General features: G+C 29.9%; 1 protein-coding gene and 1 long non-coding RNA gene across 3 annotated transcripts; both read left to right on the top strand.

Moving 5' to 3' along the window:
- The first annotated feature begins 1,058 nt into the window (after window positions 1–1,058).
- Window positions 1,059–3,981, top strand: LOC133834539 (rust resistance kinase Lr10-like). Its single transcript, XM_062264183.1, has 4 exons — window positions 1,059–1,397; window positions 1,494–1,532; window positions 1,635–1,676; window positions 2,826–3,981. Exons 1-4 carry the CDS (start codon window positions 1,379–1,381, stop codon window positions 3,947–3,949), a joined length of 1,224 nt encoding a protein of 407 aa, XP_062120167.1. The 5' UTR covers window positions 1,059–1,378; the 3' UTR covers window positions 3,950–3,981.
- A 3,050-nt stretch (window positions 3,982–7,031) lies between these two features.
- Window positions 7,032–12,319, top strand: LOC133834537 (uncharacterized). 2 transcript variants are annotated; one of them, XR_009893369.1, is made up of 6 exons: window positions 7,036–7,568; window positions 7,668–7,834; window positions 9,555–9,750; window positions 10,097–10,756; window positions 11,244–11,330; window positions 12,043–12,319. It is a non-coding gene; the product is annotated as an uncharacterized LOC133834537 (long non-coding RNA). The 2 variants fall into 2 exon arrangements; XR_009893368.1 differs by having other exon boundaries at window positions 7,032–7,568; window positions 10,097–11,330.
- Window positions 12,320–23,495: the final 11,176 nt, after the last annotated feature.

Raw genomic sequence — 23,495 nt, 5'->3', positions numbered from 1 at the left:
TGATTGCAAAGATCAACCCTCGTCTTAATGTGACCGAAATACCCACAATTATTCCTTGCTACTAATCTCTTGAACTCTAATGCAAAAATAGCACCATCAGTAACTCTCTTAAAATATTTTTATAAATCACCGAAAATAACAGAATTGTACCTTGAATATTCTATTAGGCCAAATCTGAAGCACCAAATGTCACTTACGTTCTCTTCATTTCTTATCACCTTGAAAGCTCATTTTATTTGAAAGCTCTATATATAGACCAATGATGTATCAACCTTAGAAAAGTATCTATTTGAAATTCCCTAAAATATCTACCAACCTTGTTTCTCTCGGTCAACAAAGAGTATCACCAATCAACTCTAACTATTTGACTATATAAATTTTAAATAAACTTAAGTCTAAATACTTACCACCATTTAAGGAATACACGTATATCAATCCTTTAACCCAAATATCTCCTCAAACAGATTACTCTAAAAATCCTATAACATATATATATATACTATCCTCATTATTTTCTTATTAAAATACTCACCTAATAAGTCTCTTGCTTTATCTCTTAAATACTAACTATCTCACTACAACCTGATTCCCTACTTCTTTGTTAACCAAAACTAAAAAAAAAACTAACATTCAAATCTTAGCCCACAAAAGTTGACCGAATCAACCATGCACTATCATACTCATCATTTTCATATAATCTAATACATAAAATAAAACAAGTTAATCTATTCAAAAAAATAAACACCACACGTCTACAATATTACATTATAGGCAATTATCACTATTATTAACAATCTATACACCCACCAAGAAAATAATAAAAATAAATAAATAAACTATAGACTAAGATAAATACTAATTTATCTAATAAACTAACTTTATACAACTCTATGCAATTATTTTTTCTAACATTACTCAAAATAATACCACAATTAAAAGTATTGTTACCAAAATTCCTGAACAGAATATAATCAAATAACAGACAAGTAATCAGTTAGCTAGGCTACTTGGGTTCTACATAATAAAATAAAAACTTGGTTATTACACTTGCAACATTGGCGGTTCTTTAGCCTCCCAATATTCCGAAACCAAAATTGCTACGATTGCCGATCTTCATATTTCTTCTTCTTCGTCTTCTTCTTCTTATTATTATTATGTGGTCGATGGTGGCCTTGACGTTTCTGATTTTTCGATCGGGTGCCGCTCGGAGCTGACTACTTTAATATCGAATCGGGCAGTGGTGAGTGGGAGGAATACTTCTTATGTGGACATTCACAACCAGCTTGTTTATGGCTTTGAGCTTTCATGGTTGGAATCATTCTTCAAAAATTATTTCTCTAACGGAACATATGACTGCTACATCGATTATTCCAACGAGATGCGATGTTGGCATGAAGGTAAGTAGTTCTTCTTCACTTACTATTGAGTATTGAATGAACTACTCCAACTTTCTTCTGATCAGCTAATGTTGAAGTTATTTTGGATGGTTACAGATCCAGATAAGTGGATGATGATAGCTGACGGAATTCTATGTAACAATTCTTTCTTATAAAACACCATTCGTTATACAATTGTTTCAGTAGTGTTTTATAACTTTATATTTTATTTTTTGATCACATCTTGTCTTTGTGCAGGGAAGTTTTACATAATAACAATCTGTTCAGTTTATGGACTCGGTACGTAATAAGACCTTTCACTTTTAGAAATCTGTGTACTGGAAAGTTTATTTAATTAATAGGCTATCTTAACTAATTTAAAGGGAATTAACAATTAAAAAATATGATTTATTTAGAGAACATTTAAAGCATGTTTCAATTAAGATTTTGTTTTTTGGTTGATAAAACTGGGTATATAACTATATAGGGGGACTCTAAGGTACACACCCCATTTTTTGATGTACCCAGATTCTATATAGGGTGCAAAATTCGATTTGAATCCAGATTTCGACGTCTTAAATTATTTAGAATTTTCTAAAAATTTACAAGATGTCCTAATAACTATAATATACACTATCATTAAGTTAGAACTAATTTATGTATACGAGTGCATAAAAAAATACAACGACTTCTTTATATATATATAAGACTTCTCAATGGTTACTACTCATACATATACATATGTACTAATAATTATAATGATGTGGCAATATAGTGACTTAGTATAGCAAGTCACCAACAAGTAAATATTTTTTTCTACATTAATTTCGAATTTATTTATTTTTTGTCATAATTAATGTCGTTTACAACCAATGAGAGACACTAGCTATATTTTGAAATTGACATGCATTTGAAAAATGAAAAATTTACAATATTATATTTTCATAATAAATACTCGTTTTTCATTGGGTAGCCCTTCCAAAAATTTAAAAAAAATAAAAATTTATTTTTAGAAATATTAATTAACAATTATAAATATGGACCATTGATTTTAATCTAATGATTAATATTAAAATAACCATCCATGAGTAGTAACCATTAAAAGTACACCTATATATATAATATAAAAGTTAGGTTTACCCAAACCTAATAGAGGCAAACAGTGGGGCAAGTTACCCGCCTCTTCAGTAGATCTCTTCCTATTGCTCTTGCTCTCAATGTCAAGAGAATCTCTTCCCAAAATGAAAATACTACTTTTAAACATAAAAAATTGTTTCAATTTTTTTGTCTTCCAATCTTCGGTCCTCTAGATTTCTTTTCATAAACTTAGTTATAACTAAAATAATATAAATTTTTAAGTACTTTTTGTATACATGATAAATTCTTAGGTGAAATCAACTTGATGCATAATTGTGCACTAAATTCAATGTTTATTTTGGTAAATTGCAGGAGCACATGCAGGACTAAAATTTATATTGGGAACTCCATTTGTAGTTGCCTTTATAATCTATAAATGGCGAAGACGTCATTTATCAATGTATAATTCTATTGAGGAGTTTCTTCATAGTCAGAATAATCTCACTCCTATAAGATACTCATATAGAGAGATAAAAAAGATGACCCAAAATTTCAAGAACAAATTAGGTGAAGGAGGTTATGGCTCTGTATTCAAAGGAAAACTTCGTAGTGGTCGTATTGTTGCAGTTAAGATATTGAGTAAATCCAAAGGAAATGGGCAAGACTTCATCAATGAAATTGCTACAATTGGCAGAATTCATCATGTTAATGTCGTTCATTTGATAGGATTTTGTGTCCACTCCTCAAAGCATGCTCTTGTGTATGATTTCATGGCTAACGGATCTTTGGAAAAATACATTTTTTCTCAAGAAGGAACTACCTCCTTAAGTTGCGAGCAAATATTTGAAATTTCACTTGGTGTCGCACGTGGAATTGAGTATATGCACCAAGGATGTTGCATGCAAATTTTACACTTTGATATCAAACCTCACAACATTCTTTTGGATGAAAATTTTATTCCAAAAGTTTCTGATTTTGGGTTAGCAAGATTATGCTCATTGGATAATAATAATGTGTCCCTAACTGCAGCAAGAGGAACCTTAGGATATATAGCTCCTGAGCTATTTTACAAAAATATTGGAGGAGTTTCTAATAAAGCTGATGTGTATAGTTTTGGAATGTTGTTGATGGAAATGACAAGTAAAAGAAAGAATATAGTCGCAGTTGCAGAAAATACTAGTCAAATTTACTTTCCTTCATGGGCGCATGATCAATTAAGTCAAGGAAAAAATGTCGATGTCGCAACAACAGATATAGATGGGGAAGATTCAATAATTATAAAGAAAATGATTATAGTGGCATTATGGTGTATACAAGTAAAGCCAAGTGATCGCCCTACAATGAACAAAGTCATAGAATTGCTTGAAGGAGAAATTGAATGTCTACATATGCCTCCTAAACCTTCTCTATATGAATTGGAGAAGCCTATTGATCATGTTCAATTCACGTTGTATTCAGTGGACTCAACAATACCATCATTAACACTACAAAGATAATTTTGAACCTACATCCCATCAATTGGCATTTACAGTCTCTGTACTTTTTTTTATATATAAAATTTTAGCTTTTCATCTTTGTTATATCAAAATATTATTGTCATTTGTGATTTATTTTTTCTTGTGTGTAATTATACATTGTTTTTATAGCTCTCATTGGTAGGATTGAGATCAATTTTTATATGAATATTATTTGACGTATATAAAATTCTATGTTTAAATATAATTTTTATGAATTTCATATTCATCATAAATGATATATCACTACAACAAAATATAGATTAAGTGGCATTTACCATTGTCATTAGTTTTAGTAACATCATTTATAACTTTAGTGATAATTGTGACAAATGTAAGATATTCCCTTATGACTAAAAGTGTAGTGACACTTGAAATGCACTATTATTCTTTTTAGTAACAATTGTAATATGTCACTTAATAATAAATTACTTACTACTACAATTTGGACATCAACCATTGGACATGAGAGGTTGGTTCTTCTTAAACAGACTTAACACATGTTCATAAGTCGGTTTACACAGAACTGACCTATCGTGTATGTCCAAGGTCGGTTCCGCAAGAATTGACCTACTATGTAGACATGGTAGGTTAGTTCTGTGTGAACCGACCTCCCATGCTTGTAGAAGACATAATAGGTTGGTTCATGCAAAATCGACCTACCATGCTGTCATGGTAGGTCAGTTCTGTGTGGACCGACCTACCATGTCCTACCTTGCTGACATGGTAAGTCGCTACTATGTGAACCGACTTATCATGTCTCATTATAAGAATTTTAAAATATATTAATTTATTTAAACTATAAATATATATATATATATATGTAAGCTATTAGTGTATGAAATGATTGTAAGAAATTTATATTTATTAATATTACATTATAATGTTTTGAAGTATAAATAAATAAATGAATTAAATTAAATTAATATATTTTAAAATTTTAATGATGTAAAAACAAATTAGAGTATCTTTAACAATATATTTGTGTAATGACACAAAATCGAACTAACATGTCTTTTAAAAAATTATTTAAGACACTATTCTTTTATCAAATTTTTATTTATTTATTTTAAATTATAAATATTATTAAATTAAAATATTTTTTATTTATAAAATATAATTATAATGTAATATTAACAAATATAAATTTTACATTATTTGAATTTTAAATATATTAATTTATTTAAAAAATACATATGTATAATTATTTTAGTATGAAATAAGTATAAAATAATATACTTATTAATATTGCATATATTATAATTTTTGAAATATAAATAGATTATTTAAATTAAAACAAATTAATTTACTTTTTTATAAACAAGAAAATAATTTAATTTAATAGTATTTATAATTTAAAATACAAAAACTTTATAAAATAATTTAGAGTATCTCTTTAATAATTTTTTAGATGACATGGTAGGTCGGTTGTGTGGGAAATGACTTCTCATGTCACATGGTAGGTCGGTTATATAGAACCGACCTACCATGTCATTATGAAAATACATTATTAAAGATACTCTAATTTGTTTTATATTATTGAAATTTTAAAATATATTAATTTATTTAAATAATACATATATATATATAATTTATTTGGGTATGAAATAAGTATAAAAAATATATACTTATTAATATTACATATATTATAAATTTTCAAAGATAAATAAATTATTTGTAATTAAAAAAATTATTTCCTTTTTATAAACAAGAAAATATTTTAATTTAATAATATTTATAATTTAAAATAAAAAAAATTTATAAAATAATTTAGAGTATCTCTTTAATAATTTTTTAAATGACATGATAGGTCAGTTGTGTGGGAAATGACTTCTCATGTGACATGATAGGTCGGTTGTGTGGGAAATGACTTCTCTTATGATCGACATGGTAGGTCGGTTGTGTGGGAAATGACTTCTCATATGATCGACATGGTAAGTCGGTTGTGTGGAAACAGACCTACCGTATCATTATAACAATACATTATTAAAGATTTGTTTTTAGATTATTAGAATTTTAACATATTTTAATTTATTTAAACAATACATATACATAATTTATCTGGGTATGAAATCAGTATTAAAAAAATATACTTATTAATATTATATATATTATAATTTTTGAAATATAAATAAATAAATGAATAAATAAATAAATTATTAATAATTATAAATTTTAATTTAATTTTTATAAATAGGAAAATATTTTTATTTAATAGTATTTGTAATTTAAAATAAAACTTATAAAATAATTTAGAGTATCTTTTTAATAATTTTTTTAAATAACATGGTAGATCGGTTGTGAAGGAAATGCCTTCTCATATGACATGGTAGGTCAGTTGTGTGGGAACTGACCTACTATGTAATTATAAATATATATTATTAAAGATGCTCTATTTTTTTTTAGATTATTGGAATTTTAAAATATATTAATTTATTTAAACAATACATATATATAATTTATTTGGGTGTGAAATAAGTATTAAAAAATATATATACTTATTCATATTACATATATTATCATTTTTGAAATATTAATTAAATAATTATTTGGAATAAAAAAATTTAATTTAGTTTTTATAAATAAGAAAATATTTTAATTTACAAATGATATATTTATAAATATTAGAAAATAAATAAATTGGAGGTTTATAATTTTAAATTTTAACATCATATGTTAGTTTTAGAATAGACTTTTCATATTGCATTATAGGTCGGTTCTAGAACAGACCTATCATGTAAGCATCATAAGATAAATTCAATTTTTAATAAAATTATATATTTAAATTTTTTAAAATTAAATTAAATAAATTACATATTTATAAATATTAGAAAAAATAAATAAATTAAATAAGTTGGAGAACTATAATTTTAAAATAAAATATCAATATATTAAAATTATATATGTTTAATTTTTACATCATAGGTCAGTTCTAGAATAAACTTATCATGTTGCATCATAGGCCGGTTGCTAATAGTCCGACTTACCATGACCATGTTAAAATTAGGACATTGAAAACAAACGCCCAAATAAATTTGAAGTATCCCGCTTATTATTCTTCTTCTTCACTGTACACCCCGCATTTTTCTCTTCTTCTTCATTCCGCCAACAACCCAGCAGCTCTCCTTCCTCAACTCCGGTCACAACAACGACTTTCACCTTAACTCCATTCGGCAGCCTCCTTCACTACAACAATTTTGACTATATGTAACAGCAAAAATATTACATAAATGAAGAAGCGTTATTAATGAGCAAATGAAAAAAAAAAAAAAACACGGAGACAAGTCCTACATTTTTAGGCGCCAAATGAAAAAGAAACAAGCGCCATATGAAAATTTGGTCTAATCCTAGAAGAAAAGAAAAAAAAGTGAACAACCACAGAAATTTCTCTAATCGCTCATCTGCTCTCATTGAATCCCTAAACCCTAAACTACCCAAAACAGCTCCCTAAATCAGTGTCACCTCCCTCTTCCTCTCTCTCTCACTTAGTTTCCTCAGCCCTCTCTCTCTCATGCGAGTCGCTGAAACACACCATGACCGTGCCAGCTTCCCCGTCATTCTTTCTCTCTGAAACACACTCGGACCTCTATTTTTCTGTGAGGTATTTTGTTTTTGTTTTTTAATCGTTTAGATTTCAATTAATATCATATAATCAATGTATATATATTCAATTTATTTGAGTCGAATGCCGTTTCAATAGACACCAATTTCTCAGCCTAGAGAGAGAGCGAGAGAGGGAGTTGCACACAGAGATGGCAGGTCAGATTGTTAAAGCTAGGAGGGAGAAGCTGGAAGCATGCATGACATGTCCTCTTTGTAATAAGCTCTTGAGCGAAGCTACTACCATCTCTCTCTGCCTCCACATGTGTATGTTCCTTCTCTCGATTCTTTCTCTCGTCAATTCTTCTTTTCTCTCAAGTTTTTCGATGATTTTTGTGATCTGGGTTTGCTTTATTTTTGCGTTTTGTGTGTCTAGGTTCTTCATGTTTTTGTGATTTTTTTATCTGGGTTTTTAGCTATTATGGAATTCGTTTCCAATTTCTCGTCGAATCATTGTGTTTCAATTCTGTACGTGTAATTTTTCTTCTTTGCGTTTTGAGTTGCCCATTTTCTGTATTGGTGTGTGATTGCTCTAATATGGAAATTTTAATGAGGCGAATGAGTCTTAATTGTTGTTCATGTACTTATTAGTGATAGTATTTTCGAATCCAAATTATTCATTAGTGTTTTTATTGTTTTCTGTTCTGTATATTTGATCTATTTAGTCTTTATTGATCTTGCTCCTCTTAGTATAGTATATTTAATATGATAGATGTTTTTTTATCTGAATGTGTTATACTGTTATGTTACTCGACATTATGGCGAATATCTGACCATTTAACTTGCACGACTGAAGCCTTTTTAGTTGTTACGTTATGAGTTTAGGCCCTCCCACCAAGCAATTTAGTGCAGTTTTGCAATGAAGTTTTTATTGAAAGAAATCCAGTTATAGACATATCTTCATTTTTCTTTCTCGCATTTTTGAATATCTAATGTCCATAGTAAACGACGCCAAATCTGTAGTATCGATTAGGCTTACAACAAGTATGATTCCCCTCCTACAATATTGGTAATTAAGTCATCTATATTTAGGCAAGCGAATATTGAAGGCACAAAATGAGCTATGTGGGTCCTCTAAGAAAAAAAATTAAACTTTTGATACATGGACTTGTTAGATTTTACTTCTGGTGTGTCTTAATAATAGCTTAGTAATGTATATATATATATGTTTTTTTTTATCTCTTTGTGTGTTGTTGTTATCACTTCCTTCTCCTGCGCCTTTACTCTCTAGTCTCTCCAGTCCTTCCTTTCCTCACCACCGTTGACATCATCAGGCCATTGATGGCTGAAGGATGATCCCTTGAAGCACACCACGACACCCTCCCTTTTTCTTTCTCTCTGCCTCAGCTCTCAGGCGACAAGCAAGAACAAGGACCCAGATGTGGTTCTCTTTTTTGGATTCTCCGTAGAATATCTATTATTGTTGACAAAAATGGGTGTTTTTACACCATTTTGATTTGCGCCTCAGATGGAAAGTGAGGTGCAATATTACTTGAGACATTAATTTGAGTCTATAAAAGGAGAGCTCTCCTCCTCATTTTAACACAATACCAAATCCCAACTCTACCTTGTTCTCTCTACAATTAAGGTGACTATCTATAAACCAAGCAACCCAACTAGAGATAGCTTTAGTTAATTGGTGCAGAGCAGAGAATATACATATAGATACATATATCAATGGAAGTAGCTCTGGTGCTTCACATGAACAAGGGGTCTGGTAAATCTAGTTATGCTAAAAATTCCACACTTTAGGTTTACACCCATCGCCCGTTAACCTATCTGTTCTTTTAATTTTTTAAGCCGTACTACAATGGTATATATATATATATTTATTTATATGGTTCATTTTTGTGTATGCATGTGTGTTTTATAGATCCGCTGCAGTACATGTATATTACTCTGTTCTTGATTATCTATATATAATTATAAATTACAATTAATATATATATATATATAGTGCTATACATAACATGTTGTTACATCCCAGGTGGAATCTTTCAAAGATGCAAATCAGAAGCCAGCGGGCAAAACAAAATGTGATCTTGCTTTGAGGGGAGGACATTCTCAAGAAAACTTTAATCTGATTTCTATGCTCATGGATGATGAAGAGCTGGAGGGGAGAGAATTACAAGCAGTATCAAATAGACCAGGGTGTTCTGGTCATTTTACTACTGGACTTCAAGGTTGCTCACTTTACAAAATTGGTTTTGTAGAAAGAGTTCAAAATTATTTTTCCTATCTATCGTTTGCTGTTTATGTATTTGGATTAGTTTTTCAGAAAACTACTTAATTGGAAATTTTACCACTTATTTTAAAAGTTTAATCTTTGATTCTTTTGATATGGACAATTCCTTACAATTGTATTCTAGCAAAGTGGTCTTGAGTTTAAATTCATGAAACCAAATTATTCTTTCCAAATAAAGCTAGGGTTCAGTAGTGTGATACATATTCACCTGTCTGTTTACTTTTTTTTTTTCTCTTGAATCATGATTATGAAATATCTAAGTAGACTTTGTTTTCATCTTTCAGATCTGTTGGTAAAGTTTCTACCAAATTCTGTAAAGATGAAGCAACCTTTCAGTATGCAACCTTGGGATTCATCTCTAGAGATTGTCAAGAAGCTTGTTAAGGAGCAAATTTACCAAAGATTTTATTGTTACCTTATTTAATGAAGTCCTTAGTTAGAAGCATAATGCAATGTATTTGGTAGATGCTAGATATCCTCTCATTTGGTTTTTTTTTGTTGCATGTTTTGACGTCTTTATAATTATCAATATGCTCATGAAAAAAGATTGTTGTGTTAGTTAATACTGTTTTATAATCCTTCTGATAGTCTAACTCTGTTTAATTTTGCAGATTTTTCTTATTATTGTCACTTGGTATGTGTGTAAAATACAAGAGCTGTAATAAAATAATGGCTCAACGTGGCTTGAAATCAATAAAATCATTGAAGAAATTAATCAAATAAGTCTAATTATGGATACAGAATCTTGTAATAAAATATTTCTCTTCAAATGTTTGTAGTTACTAATGTGTTGTTTTTTGTTAGCTCTATATAGTTCCTGGATCATGCCTCATTCTTTTGTGTTTGTTGGCCCTGACAATCTAGAAATTAGATGTGAAAAAACTTCCAAGCTATCTTTATCTGTAGGCTGTGTAGCAGCTTTCAGTTTCTAAAGGTTGCTTCAGGTATATTGTTTCATTTAACTTGATTACATTCAGGCCTTACATACAAAATTTTTTCTACCCCATAAAAATTAATCAGGCCTGCACTTTGGTAGAGAACGGTTTGTGCATATCTGATGCCCTATATGTCTTCCATCATATTTTTGTTGATTCACTCAACTCTGCCCATTTTGTTTTTTCATGTTAGGAAACAAAAGTTGTTAACAGGGTTTGGTCAGGGGTTGAATTTCTTTATGTGAAGTGTATTTATTGATTACAATGTTTTCTTGCATCATTGGAACCTTTTGTATGTTATTTTCCAATAACACTGTTTCTGACTGATAGAAGATTTATCATCCTATTTTTTTTTCTCTATTGTGAAATGCTGGTCTCCACCCCACCATTTCTCTTCTCCATGTCTTTTGAAATGGAAATATATTAAGGCATTTAGTTGAGACAATTACCTATCATTGGCATTAATCTTAAAATATGTGTTGACTTCTGTTGGCAGGTTTTCCATTTCCTCTATACTTACTCTCTTGTCATTGATGTCTGCCCATTCATCCTTGATGAGTTTGCTCAAGCATTTCATGACAAGGTTTTATTTCATCTTTAATCTGACTTTACTTTCCTTCTGTGTAACATTTTGTTTGTGCTATTCAAAATTTATATGAAACAATGCATTTATAGTTTGTAATATTGAGTCAATTCTGGTATACAGGGGAATGCGCGGGAATGCGCTTTGGTCTTATATAAATAGCTCAACTTCCTTTGCTTCCTTTCTAATGACTACACCTTAGTTAGTTGTATTATATCACCTAGCAGCTTTTAAGTATAACAAACAATTTTCGCAAGAGCTAGAGTGTGTTAGTGATATAACCATATTAGTTAAAGACATTTTCTCAATCTTCTTATATATGATTAACTCTCTTGTTGTGGTTAATTGTTATTATCATTATGTTTTATCATTTAGTTTGTGTTTTATCATGATACCATTTTGTTTTAAGAGTTTCCCATTGGGCAGAATATACAGAATTTCTTTGTTTGCCTAGTCATTAAAGATAAATACAATAGTTATTTTATTTCTTCTTCTTTCCCTAAATCTCCTTAGCGTGATGACAGTAATTTTGTGACCAACCATTACTATCCGATACTTAGAGACATCATATTGTGTGTTATCATTTCCTGAAATGAATTGTGTATTCCTTGCCTTAAATATGTATATATTTTTAAATTTTCTTGTGATAAGTTTAAGTGTAAATGTTTTGCAGGTTGATTAGTTAGTATTAATTATTTAAATTTTATTGTAGCTAAGAAAATGGACTCACAACAAAGACAAGAGCACAAAGGATGATGAATTGAAGGATGGAGCAAGTTTCATGCATGGTTTACTTTTGTGTATCTTGTAATGTTTCTGTTTTTCATTTTTGAAGTAAAAAATGTTCAAAAACTTTATTATGCTAGGCTTTCAAACTTAAGTTAGAACTAAGATCTCATGAAGTAGACACATTCATGGTTTGAATTAGTTATTGTTTAATGTAATACTTATGGTTTATCAATCTATTGAGAATTACATTTTATGATTAATTTTGATTTTTTTTTTATCAAAATACAATAATGAAAATCTTTTAATTAAAAAAAAACCTTATAAGTATACTTATCAAAATAAAATTTAAAATATTTTATCCACACTAAAGTAACAAAATTTTATTACTAGACTTTTAATATGTTATGATTTAGAAACATATTATAAGCGTAACAAATCGTTATGAATTATATAATATAACAAACTAAAAACGCTATCAAAATAATCAAATGTAACAGTTGAAAAGTGTTATGCAAAAAGTATAAGATTAAACGTCAAATTTATAACCAAATACTTTAACTAAATGTTATTATTTGAATATTATAGCAACTAAAAATGTGTTATTGAATAGTTTAAGATAACATCGAGCATAACATTTAAATACTGTTATAGAAAAGACATGACTTTTAATAACAGGGGCTATGTTAGCGTTTTTAGAAGCGTTATCAATACTCCCGGTTAGCAGTTTTTAAGTGTTATGAATACTATTTTTTCTTGTAGTGCTTCGCCATTCACCAGCAGTCTTCGGTCAGGTTAGCCTCTTCTTCAATCACCCCATATTTATTCATATATATATCTATATCGTATATAAGTTGAGGTTAGGATTGTGTATATATCGTATATATGTTTTATGAAGAAAACTGGGTATGGAGTTTCAATAAAAAAAGAAGTTTGTTTAGACCTTCCCTTTCATTCGTCGATTTTATCTCGCATTCTTTATCCAAGTATGAGCCGTAGAACTAGAACTAGTTTTCTTGTTTTTGAAATAGAATGATCACATGAAGGCAAGAGAGTTTTTCCCATAAGAAGCTTTCGAAACAGTGCCATGCCCTGACTTAAGTATTTTGGTTTTTTTTTTTAATTTTCATATTCACAATGGATATCATCATTGATCCAAGGAAACTTAAACTAAAAAAAATGGTATCAGCTTATCGACAAAACGTTGCTAACAAAGCATATATAGTCACCTCTTATTACAGAGGAGCATTTTTCTATTCTATGTTACTCTGCTGCTTAGAGTTTTTTTTTTTCCTGAGTTGTATTTATATAAATATATAATATATTTTTTTATCATCCCCAACTATACACCTTAATATTTATTCGATCTCCGTACCTTGATAAAAGAATGGTGATGAGTATTAATATTCCCTTCAAGTATTAGACTTGTCCTTGTAAATATTTTGGCTCTGGAAGATATTTGAGTTATAGATAAAACCTTTCCTTTTTGTTTCATGATCTTATCTCAAAATTTCAAACCACATATCATGAGAATCAAAGCATATATAGTGACGATGTTACCTTCATGCTTGATGAATATAAAGAACAAAAAAATAAAATAAAATAGAAATCTTCTGCCACTTTTTCATCATACTTTGAAAGCTTTTATTTCCTTTAAAGCCATCAACTTTTCATATGAGATATCAAATAATGTACTGAAAATAAAAAACTTTAAACCTTCTTGACCTAAAGCTATCAACCTTTTTCCTATTATGCTAACCTTATTGATAGCTCAGCAGTCTTTCAAAGGAGTAGATAAACAATACTGCTAGATTCAAAGGGTTTAAAAAGAAAAAGTAGGTATAGAATGCTAAATAGGCAAGCATAGTGAATCATGAAATCAAGCAGTTTCCTTGAGCTTCTTAGCAATGCCAGCAAAGTACTTCCCGGATGAAAAGCTTGATGTAGCTCTAGCTCAAATGGTTGTCTAGTGCCATCCCCAGCAACAATAAACTCCAAACTTAATTACACCTTAGAGAGAGAGAATATATTTTGGAATTTTAATAATATATATTCATTATGACAAAACAAGTTCACCCTTAGCAATTAATGAAAATTGAGTAAAACTAATTATATATTTATATATATATATGCATGTATATTAAAATGTTATATAGATATAGTAGTGGTCACACAACTCATCAACAACTTTGGCGTTAACTCTTTTGATAAATTAAATGTAGGGTAAAATGTGTGTAGAGAGCCTTGCTTTGCTGTGCATTTTTAATAAAGTTATAATGAGGAGTAAGTGACTATATGGCTAGCTAGCTGGGAAGCAAAGAAAGAAAGAAATAGATATGGATAGCTAGTTGGGAAGCAAAGAAAGAAAGAAATAAATATTGCTAGCTCAACTTCATGGTTCCTCAGCTAGGCAGCCATGGTTTCACTCCTAACCACCATGACCACCATTCGGCCACCACAACCACCACCCTCACCACCATCAACCTCTATCCGTGACCACTCATAGTGGCACCTCCATACACGACCAACCACCATTCTCAATCTTTAACCACCACCAAACCATCTCAAATCTTAAGTCCACATTTATTAAACTATTCCCGAACCCTTAATGTATGTTTCTAGTCCCAAAACACTAATTAAATCCATACAAAACAGCCCACAAATTCATAGCCAACCTAAGAACCTAAATGAAAAATAATCGGTACCGTAAACTACGAAGGAAGTTCACGGATTTGTACTGACCTATTGTACTTGGTTTCTTGTGGTTCCTTCTTCTTCCCACTTTAGTCCACAATGCTATGAACGCAACCAAACCATTCCACATGAATTTCGTACTCAGAATCTAAGAGAAAAATCACCACAAAATAGGTTCAGAATTAAGTTTTTCCATCAAGAATAGTCTACAATTTATACCCATGATACAAGTGTGAGAATAATATATAATATTTTTATTATGTTTATTGTTTTAAAATATTTTTTGTTTTGCTAAAAATAATAGTAGTAAGAATTTTCAAAATTTAGTACAAAGTTTATTTTTTGCTACCAAATAATTAGTAGCTAAAATTTCTTATTTTGCTACCAAAATAAAATGGTAGCTGGTAATATAAAAAGAAGCAGTTTTATATTTTGATCTCAATAAATTTAGCTACTAAATTAAAATTGGGAGCTAAAAATGTTACTTAGCTACAAAAAATTTGGTAGTAAAAATATTTGGTCATATTTTATTTTTATTTATCAACTAAATTATTTTGTTACTATAATTTGGTAGGAAAATATGATTAATTGCTACCAATTATATTTGGTAGCTAAAAACTTAGTAGCTAAAACTCTATTTTCTTATAGTGACAGTAATACAAAACATGTTCATGCTTGACTCTCTTTTTATATATAATAGATATATATAATCTGACGATGCTTAACTAATGTATCATTAATCGTAATGTTCCTGCAGGCTCTAGTTAGAGTGATGATGTTAGAGTGACACAAAATAGCGGTGTATGTATTGTTGCAAAAACTCTTCAATTTGCTTCAGCTCGCGATAAGAAACCATTTTGCGGAGTCATTGAAGAAATATGAGAGCTTGATTATCGTGATTTTAGGATGGCAATGTTAAAATGAAATTGGGTAGAAGACAAGTATGTTATATCAGATGAGTTAGGATGTACTTTAGTGGATCTCAATAAAATAGGCCATAAAGAAGAATCATTTATATTAGCAAGTCAAGCAAAACAAATATTCTATACTCAAGATCCATTAGATTCAAGATGGTCAATTGTACTTGCATCACAACCAAAATTCATAGGTGAAGATGATGATGATGATGATGATGAGATTGGCGAACTTCAAACTTTTGAGAAAGAAATTGGAGATATCAATGAATTGAGGGAATCGAATCAATAGTTGGACCATATGTTCGAAGAGATTGTGATGGAATTTGGATTGTAAGTTTGTATTTAAAATATATTTTCTTTTATCGTTGGCACACTTGGTGCTTAATTGAGACTAAAAGCCTCAATAACAAGAGATCCTAGGTTCGAACCTTCGAACCTAGGTCTTACCCCAATTCCCAACCCCCATAACCACTAGACCAAACCTAGTGGCTTTGTACTTAAAATATTCTTATCATTTGTTTATTTTATCTACTAATCTTTATACTTGTTTTTTCTTAATAGGATCATGGAAAAAGTTTACATAATTAGCAAACCAAATTTCATCATTAAAAGGAAGTGAAGTGAGTTTGCCTACGATAGTTTCACCAACAAGTGTGACCCCTACGCCAATGGAGGTGGTAAATGAGTCTTTAGTTTCTTCAAAGGTATTTTATTCTTCACCTATTCATATTATTATTGAAGAAAATATCTATTATAACATAAATATATTTTTTCCTCATCTTGAACTTGTAGGATAATCAGAAGTCTAGATTATTGGCAGAAAATGGTGATATTGTTGCTATTGGACGAATAATGGCAATAAGCGGAAAAATTCATTGTGTTGACTTAAGAAGGGTAACTATCGTGTGTAAGTGAATGAGTACTGCAATGATGATGCTAAACTTATTTTTCCTATTGGGGATGAGATTTTTTTAGTACGTCAAGCTGTTGGCCACTATGTTGAGTAACCATCTCATATGATCATTCCTAACGATTCAGATTTGGTAAGATATTGAGAAACAACTATATTTAGTGATTAAATTATTTTTCATGACTAGCATGTGTTACTTTCATGTTTAAGCTACCTAAGAAGACAAAGAAGCAAAAAAGGAATAGTTCACCAATACCTAATGCCCCAATGACACGAGAAGTCTCATCCTTCCCAAAGACTTCCTAGTCAAAATGAAGTAGTGTTAAGTAAAGTTAGTGCCCCGATACTCTTCAAGATTCCTAGTGGGGTTCCTCGATTTATCAAGTGTTTATTAACTACCGTGAGGTATGTGGAGCCAAGTTTCATGGTCAAAGTTCCGATGGATTTCGAGATATTAGGCCATGTAAATGATTTATATATCTCACAAGAAGATATAGTCCACATTGGCTTAATGGAAAAGATTGGAGCATCATGTGTATCATTATATATCAGGTATCAAAGATTTTTAAAATAATTATAAGTTTGTAGATGACATATTTTATAAATTTAACAAAGATATATATTTTTTTATGTAGAATTTTACACTTCCAATTAGTGAAAAGAGAGATCAGTCACTTTTTTCATTTTTTTGAGCCAATTTGGTTATCAAATGTTGGATCCACTGAAGAAAAACGAGTTGAATGGGTATCAAAACGTATGATTGATTCAAATCCAAGTCAGATGTGGTTGTTGCCATATCATAAGGGGTAAGTTTTTCACTTTTAGTATTTTTTTAGTGAATATATATAATATTAATAATGATTTTTTTTTTTGTGTGTTTTTGTTAGAAAGCATTGGATGCTTATAATAATTGATTTTGATCACCAATTATGCTATTTCCTGGATTCTCTTTACAATTTTCCACCAGATGAAATCAAATATCTCATTTCTCGGTAAAAATCTAACCAATTAACTACATACTCTTAAATTCATTTAAAAATTTACAACATCTAAATGTTTATGTTTTTATTGCTTAGTGACTTTCAACATTTACGCACAAATAATGCGAAAACTAAGGAAATCACGTGGAGAACTGTTAAGTGTCATCGTCAACCATTACAATGAGTACAATATAGATTCTATGTTATGAGGATGATGAAAGACTTCGTGAAAAATGAGTTTTCAATGCGATGGCTAACTAGTAACGTAAGTGAAAATATTCATTATTAAAGTTCTAGCTTTACCTTAATATTAAGTATATTAATTCAACTCTTGCAATGAATTTTGTTTTAGTGTGGCGGGAAGAACTCTTACACAAATGATGAGATCAATGAAGTACGTGAAGAATGGGAACAATGCGTCATGGATTTGATGAGTACTACATAGGTCCACTCACTTTTGTTAATGTAGACTTTTAATGAGAAATACTTACAATGTTAACCTAGACTTTCTTGAAGATATACACACTTTTATTGTCTAACTATAGTTTACAATGCTTATATGAGTCATTTCGTAATTAACTTAAGACTCGTTATTTTTTATACTTAGTTCAAATTCTAGTATTTTATATTATTGTGATATCTGTTTTGTTTTGTTCAGTTTGTTTGTATAAAAAGTAGGATTTTTTTTTGGCATGATACACTCTTTAATAAAAAAACACCATAAGTCGGTTATACTAAAACTAACAATAGATGTCTACACTATAAGTCGGCTGTGAATTGACTTATCATGTTTTACACCAAAGGTCGGTGTGCCACACCGACCTACCATGATTTACACCAGAGGTCGGTGTGCAATCGACCTATCATGGTTTACACCAAAGGTCAGTTGGCGCCAAACCGACCTACCATGGTTTACACCATAGGTCAGTTGGCGCCAAACCGACCTACTATGTTTTTACATCATAAGTCACTGTATGGGAAGTCATTTCCCAACCGACTTATGAACATTCAGAATTCGGTTTTTAACCGACTTATCGTGTAATTTTTGTAGTAGTTTTATAATAAATATTTATATTTTAAATTGAAAAATAATTTTAGATGCATTTTAAAAATGCGACTAAACTATATTAAGTACATTTAGAAAACTATTACTAGTAATAAATAACCATTGTATTCTTGCAAGGACTATCTCACCAAAATGTTCAAGGGCATTTTATATATATATACCACTAAATTAAAAAAAGTAACTTAATAATACAAAATATTATAATTACATTTATGCCATACAAAACATAACCAACGTAAATTTTCATCACTAATAAATGCCACTGATCTTCCAATTTCCACATATAAGACACCTCATTAATTAAAAAAAATTATTTTTAAAATTATTTCTAAAAATTTTTCTCAATATTTTTTTTTTCACATTCTTTAATTTTTTTTGTTAATTTCAATCATTTTATTTTATCTTTTTTTTTTTAAAATTTTTTTTTAGAAAAAAACTCTTATTTTAACAAGTTTTTATATATTTTTTGTTTTAATTTTTTATTTAAATATTAAAAATATATATTATTTATATGTATTATTTAGAATATGGAAAAGAAAGAAAATTAGAATAACGTAAACACAAGTTGAATATATATAATATATATTAATTTTTAATAAAAATAAGGTGTACTAATCAAATTTTGAGATACAAATATAGCATCCTAATTAATATCATGCATATTAATTAGCAAATATTTGATACGCCTTTCACATCGATAACCCATCATTTATGGTTTGCTACTTTTCCCTTCTCTTGAACACCATTTTTTTTTTTTTGGCAAGACATTATAAGTTTCAATTCTAAATATAAACAAAAATATTTATAAACTTCATAAACACTAAAGATATTGACTCAAATTAAATAAACCAAAAGATATTTATTATTAAAAAGATTTATAACAAACACAAAATAACAAACAAAATCCCAAAACAAATTAACAAAACAGTTTGTAACGGATATATAGCAAATATAATGTAATGAAAATAAAGAAAACAATTTATGTGCTATAAACATTAAACAATACAATAACAAACCTAAAATGTTTATCAACATCATAAACATTAAACATATTGATTCAAAATAAATAAGCAAAATGGCTGATTCTTAGAAAGACTTATAACTTTAAAAAATTAACAATAAAAAACCCATAAAAAATCCAACAAAATAGTTTATAGCAGAATGAATAACAAAAGTTATATAATGAAATAAACAAAACAATTTATAACGTATAAACATTAAACAATAAAAAAACAAACCGAAAATATTTATTAACATCATAAACACTAAATATATTGATTTAAAATAGATAAATAGAATGATCGATTCATAAAAAGACTTGTAACATGGCATTGTCAAGTGGGCCTCATGGGCCCTCAAAAGAGGTCAAGGCCCACAAATACTAAGTTGCCAGGGGCTTGGAGGCCCAGACCTATCTTAGGCTCAGCGATTGGTGAATAACTGTATAGTAAGGAGCCTGGACCTGAGACATAGGCCCGAACCAACTTCGTGGACTCACCAAATCTCGGCCCTCCGGGGTTTAGACCATTGTGGTAGACTGTCCATTCCAAGGAACGGATCCCACCATGTGGGATCCGGATGAAGAGTCCAGGTTCATCCTCTCGATCCAACTCATTACCAGGATCTTTTCTTCGATTTGTCATCGTTAGCCGATGTCCTTCTTGGTAAAAGAACCTAGACCTTGGTAAATGACCCCGAGCCTGGGTAAACGAACCCGAACCTCGGTAAATGGACCTGGACCATACGTCCGGGTAGAACAAGACCAGTTCTTTGTACAACTGACGTGTCCCCGAAAAATCCGGCAGTTGGTCTCCCTAACTAACCTGTAGAAATGGATACACACGGTACGTACGATGTTCCTAGGATAGTACTACCACTACTCTGACAGATCTTGTCCTCAGGATCCCCCTGGTTGCCCACGCGGATCAGTCAGTGCCAACGTACAAAGGGCAGCTGTAAAGCTCTACTATACTTAAGCCGACCCAATAGGCCTAGAATAACAACTTGTAATCATGTTACACTCTTGTATTATAGCTCCGTTAGAGAGCACTTATGATTATATCCTTATTGTTAGTCCGGACCAAGCTACATGACCACCTATAAATAAGGTCATTTGTGCACTATAGCAAGGATCTGATTTTCTCTTGTATGCAGAAATGCTGTTGAACTTTGCAGAAAACCTCCACTGTGAAACTCTCTAAAGCTCAATACTCCATTGTTAAACAAAGTGAAAAGGCATTCCTAGAAAAGATGTCACGTTGTTTCCAAATGATAATTACCAAAAACAGAGCTGTTGTCCACAATTCTAACAATTCTTTGGTCTTTCTCTGGTAGGCAAAACATCTGAAATGTTTTTCACCAGAAGAATTTACTAAAGTTTGTGAATTCTACTTTTCCATTTCATCTCCCAACAATCCAGTTCGAAACTTTGTTAAATTCTAGTGCGAGTCAATAAGCTTTCTCTGTCCAAAGGTGGAATAGGGATATTGAATATTCTAAGCCTTTAGGAAGGTGACATATTAATCTTTTCCCAAAAATTCTCATATGTTTAGATTTATGATTGTATCACTTTATACTTAAAAAAAATCAATTATAAATGTCTACAACGAAAATTTAAATTCTACGCCTTAATTATGTGAAACTGTGAAATATTTTATACCACATTGTGTAAAACTACTTAGGCATTGTATTAAACTAATCATAACATTTCCATACTTAGTGAATCTCTTATTCTAAGAGTTTCAATTATATCCCTCTAAATGTAGAACTTACCAAATCTCTTGTAAAATATTTGGTGAATGGATCTGCTAAGTTCTCACTAGTTTTCACATATGAGATTAAAATAATTTAATCTCGAATCAATTGTCTCATATAGTCATGCCTTAGACTTATATGTCCCATTATAAATATCATTATATGCTCTATCTTATGTGACCTGACTATTACAATGTATCAAGATCGTTGATACCTTAATCACATTAATATGGCTATCCAACATGAGATTCCTTAGCCATTCAACCTCTCTACTGGTGTCGCTAAAGCTATCAACTCAACCTCCACGGTTGAGTGAGAAATACATGTTTTTTTCTTAGAATCCCGAGAAACCACACCCCCCACCAAGTGTAAACCTCCAACTAGTGGTTGAGAGATTGTCTCCCACACTCGATATCCAACTTGCATCACAATATCTTTTAAGTATCTTAAGAATCTTTAAGTAATAAAGGCTAAGTTCTTTAGTTCTCTTGAGATACCCTAAAATTCTCTCAATAGTCTTCCAATGCCAAATGCTTTGATTACTAGTAACCTACTTAGTTTATTAACTCAATATTTGCTCTTGTACAATGAATTGCGTACATTAGACTACTTATTACATTTGTATACTTAAGTTGAGCCACTGCTTTACTATTATTCTTTTCAAACTTTTGACTTGAATCAAATGACATATTTGCGTGTTTGATTTTGAGATTACTAAAATTTGTCAAATATTTTCTCAATATAGTGATATTGACTTAAAGTATAACCCTCACAATTTCTTTTAACTTAAATACCTAGAATAGTATCAACCTATCAAAGGTCCTTCATTTGAAAAATAAAAAAATAAAATCTTTCCATTTTTATTAAGTCTTTCATATCATTACTTAAAATCAACATATAGACACATTACTGTGCACGTTTGGTGTGAATGAATCAACTTTGGAGTGGAATGACAGAAGCCATTGGAATGTTTGGTTTGCAATTTATGCATTGGAATACTAATTCCAATGGAATAAGAATTCCACCACTTAGTGGAACAAGCTTCCACTTTAAAACCAGTTGAATACTAAAGTGGCTTAAAAAAATAAAGTAAATTGTCTTCATTAATTTTATTTAAAAAAAATTATCAACCGACAAAAATAATAAAGTTATCAAATAACATTAGATTAAATCAATATTGGAAATCATGCCATAAAATTATTTAAAATACTTAAAATAATAATTAAATAAATTTTAATGTGAAAATAATATATTATAAGAATACATATATTTTGGTTATTTTAACATTTATTTTATTCCATTTCTATAATTTTTATTCCATTGATGATTTCAAAGTTCAACCAAACAATAGAATATAATTACTGTTACCATTCTAATTGCCATTCTATTCCATCCAACCAACCAAACGCCACTGAAGATGAGATAGTTATCTTAAGTCCTAGAGTATAAACACTTACCCGTATTGTTGTGTCTAAATAGATCCAAAATAATGATTTGATTAAATTTTTCATGCCATTATTTTTATTACTTGCTTTAAACCATATAATTATTTAACAAGTCTACGCACTATATGTTCATCCCTTACTAAAATAACCCCCTAGTTGTTTCATACAAACCTCATCATTGTAATCTCCATTTTAGAATGTCGTTTTATATCCATTTTTTCCTAAACCCATACTTATTATTTTTCATTACATTACATGTATTCCTTCAAAATCAATAATTGCATTATCATGGATCGATCTTCCATGCACAATAGCTCTCTGTACATCTGCGATCACCTCAACTAAGTCTATTGACCAAACATTTTGAGATGATTTTACATATCGCATTACAAACGCTTATAGGTATGAACACCTCAATTCTTTTGGGCTTGCCAACTTTTAGATTGAGAGCTATCAACGTTTTCATTCAATTGGTCACAGTTATATATGAGAATGTATGACATTTAAAATATAGATTGATGTTGCATTTTTTAGGATCATCAAACAATTATACATGAGAATGTAAGGTTCATTCCAATTTGCCATTTTTACAATAGAAGTGAACACAAACTTTGAATAGTTTAACGAGAAACCAAATGAAAATAAAGTTTAGCAGTCAGAAATTTAAAAAACG

This window comes from Humulus lupulus, chromosome 5, assembly GCF_963169125.1.
Source record: "Humulus lupulus chromosome 5, drHumLupu1.1, whole genome shotgun sequence".
Lineage (NCBI taxonomy): Eukaryota > Viridiplantae > Streptophyta > Magnoliopsida > Rosales > Cannabaceae > Humulus > Humulus lupulus.
The sequence above is the reverse complement of the archived record's forward strand: the minus strand, read 5'-3'. Positions and strand labels throughout refer to the sequence as shown.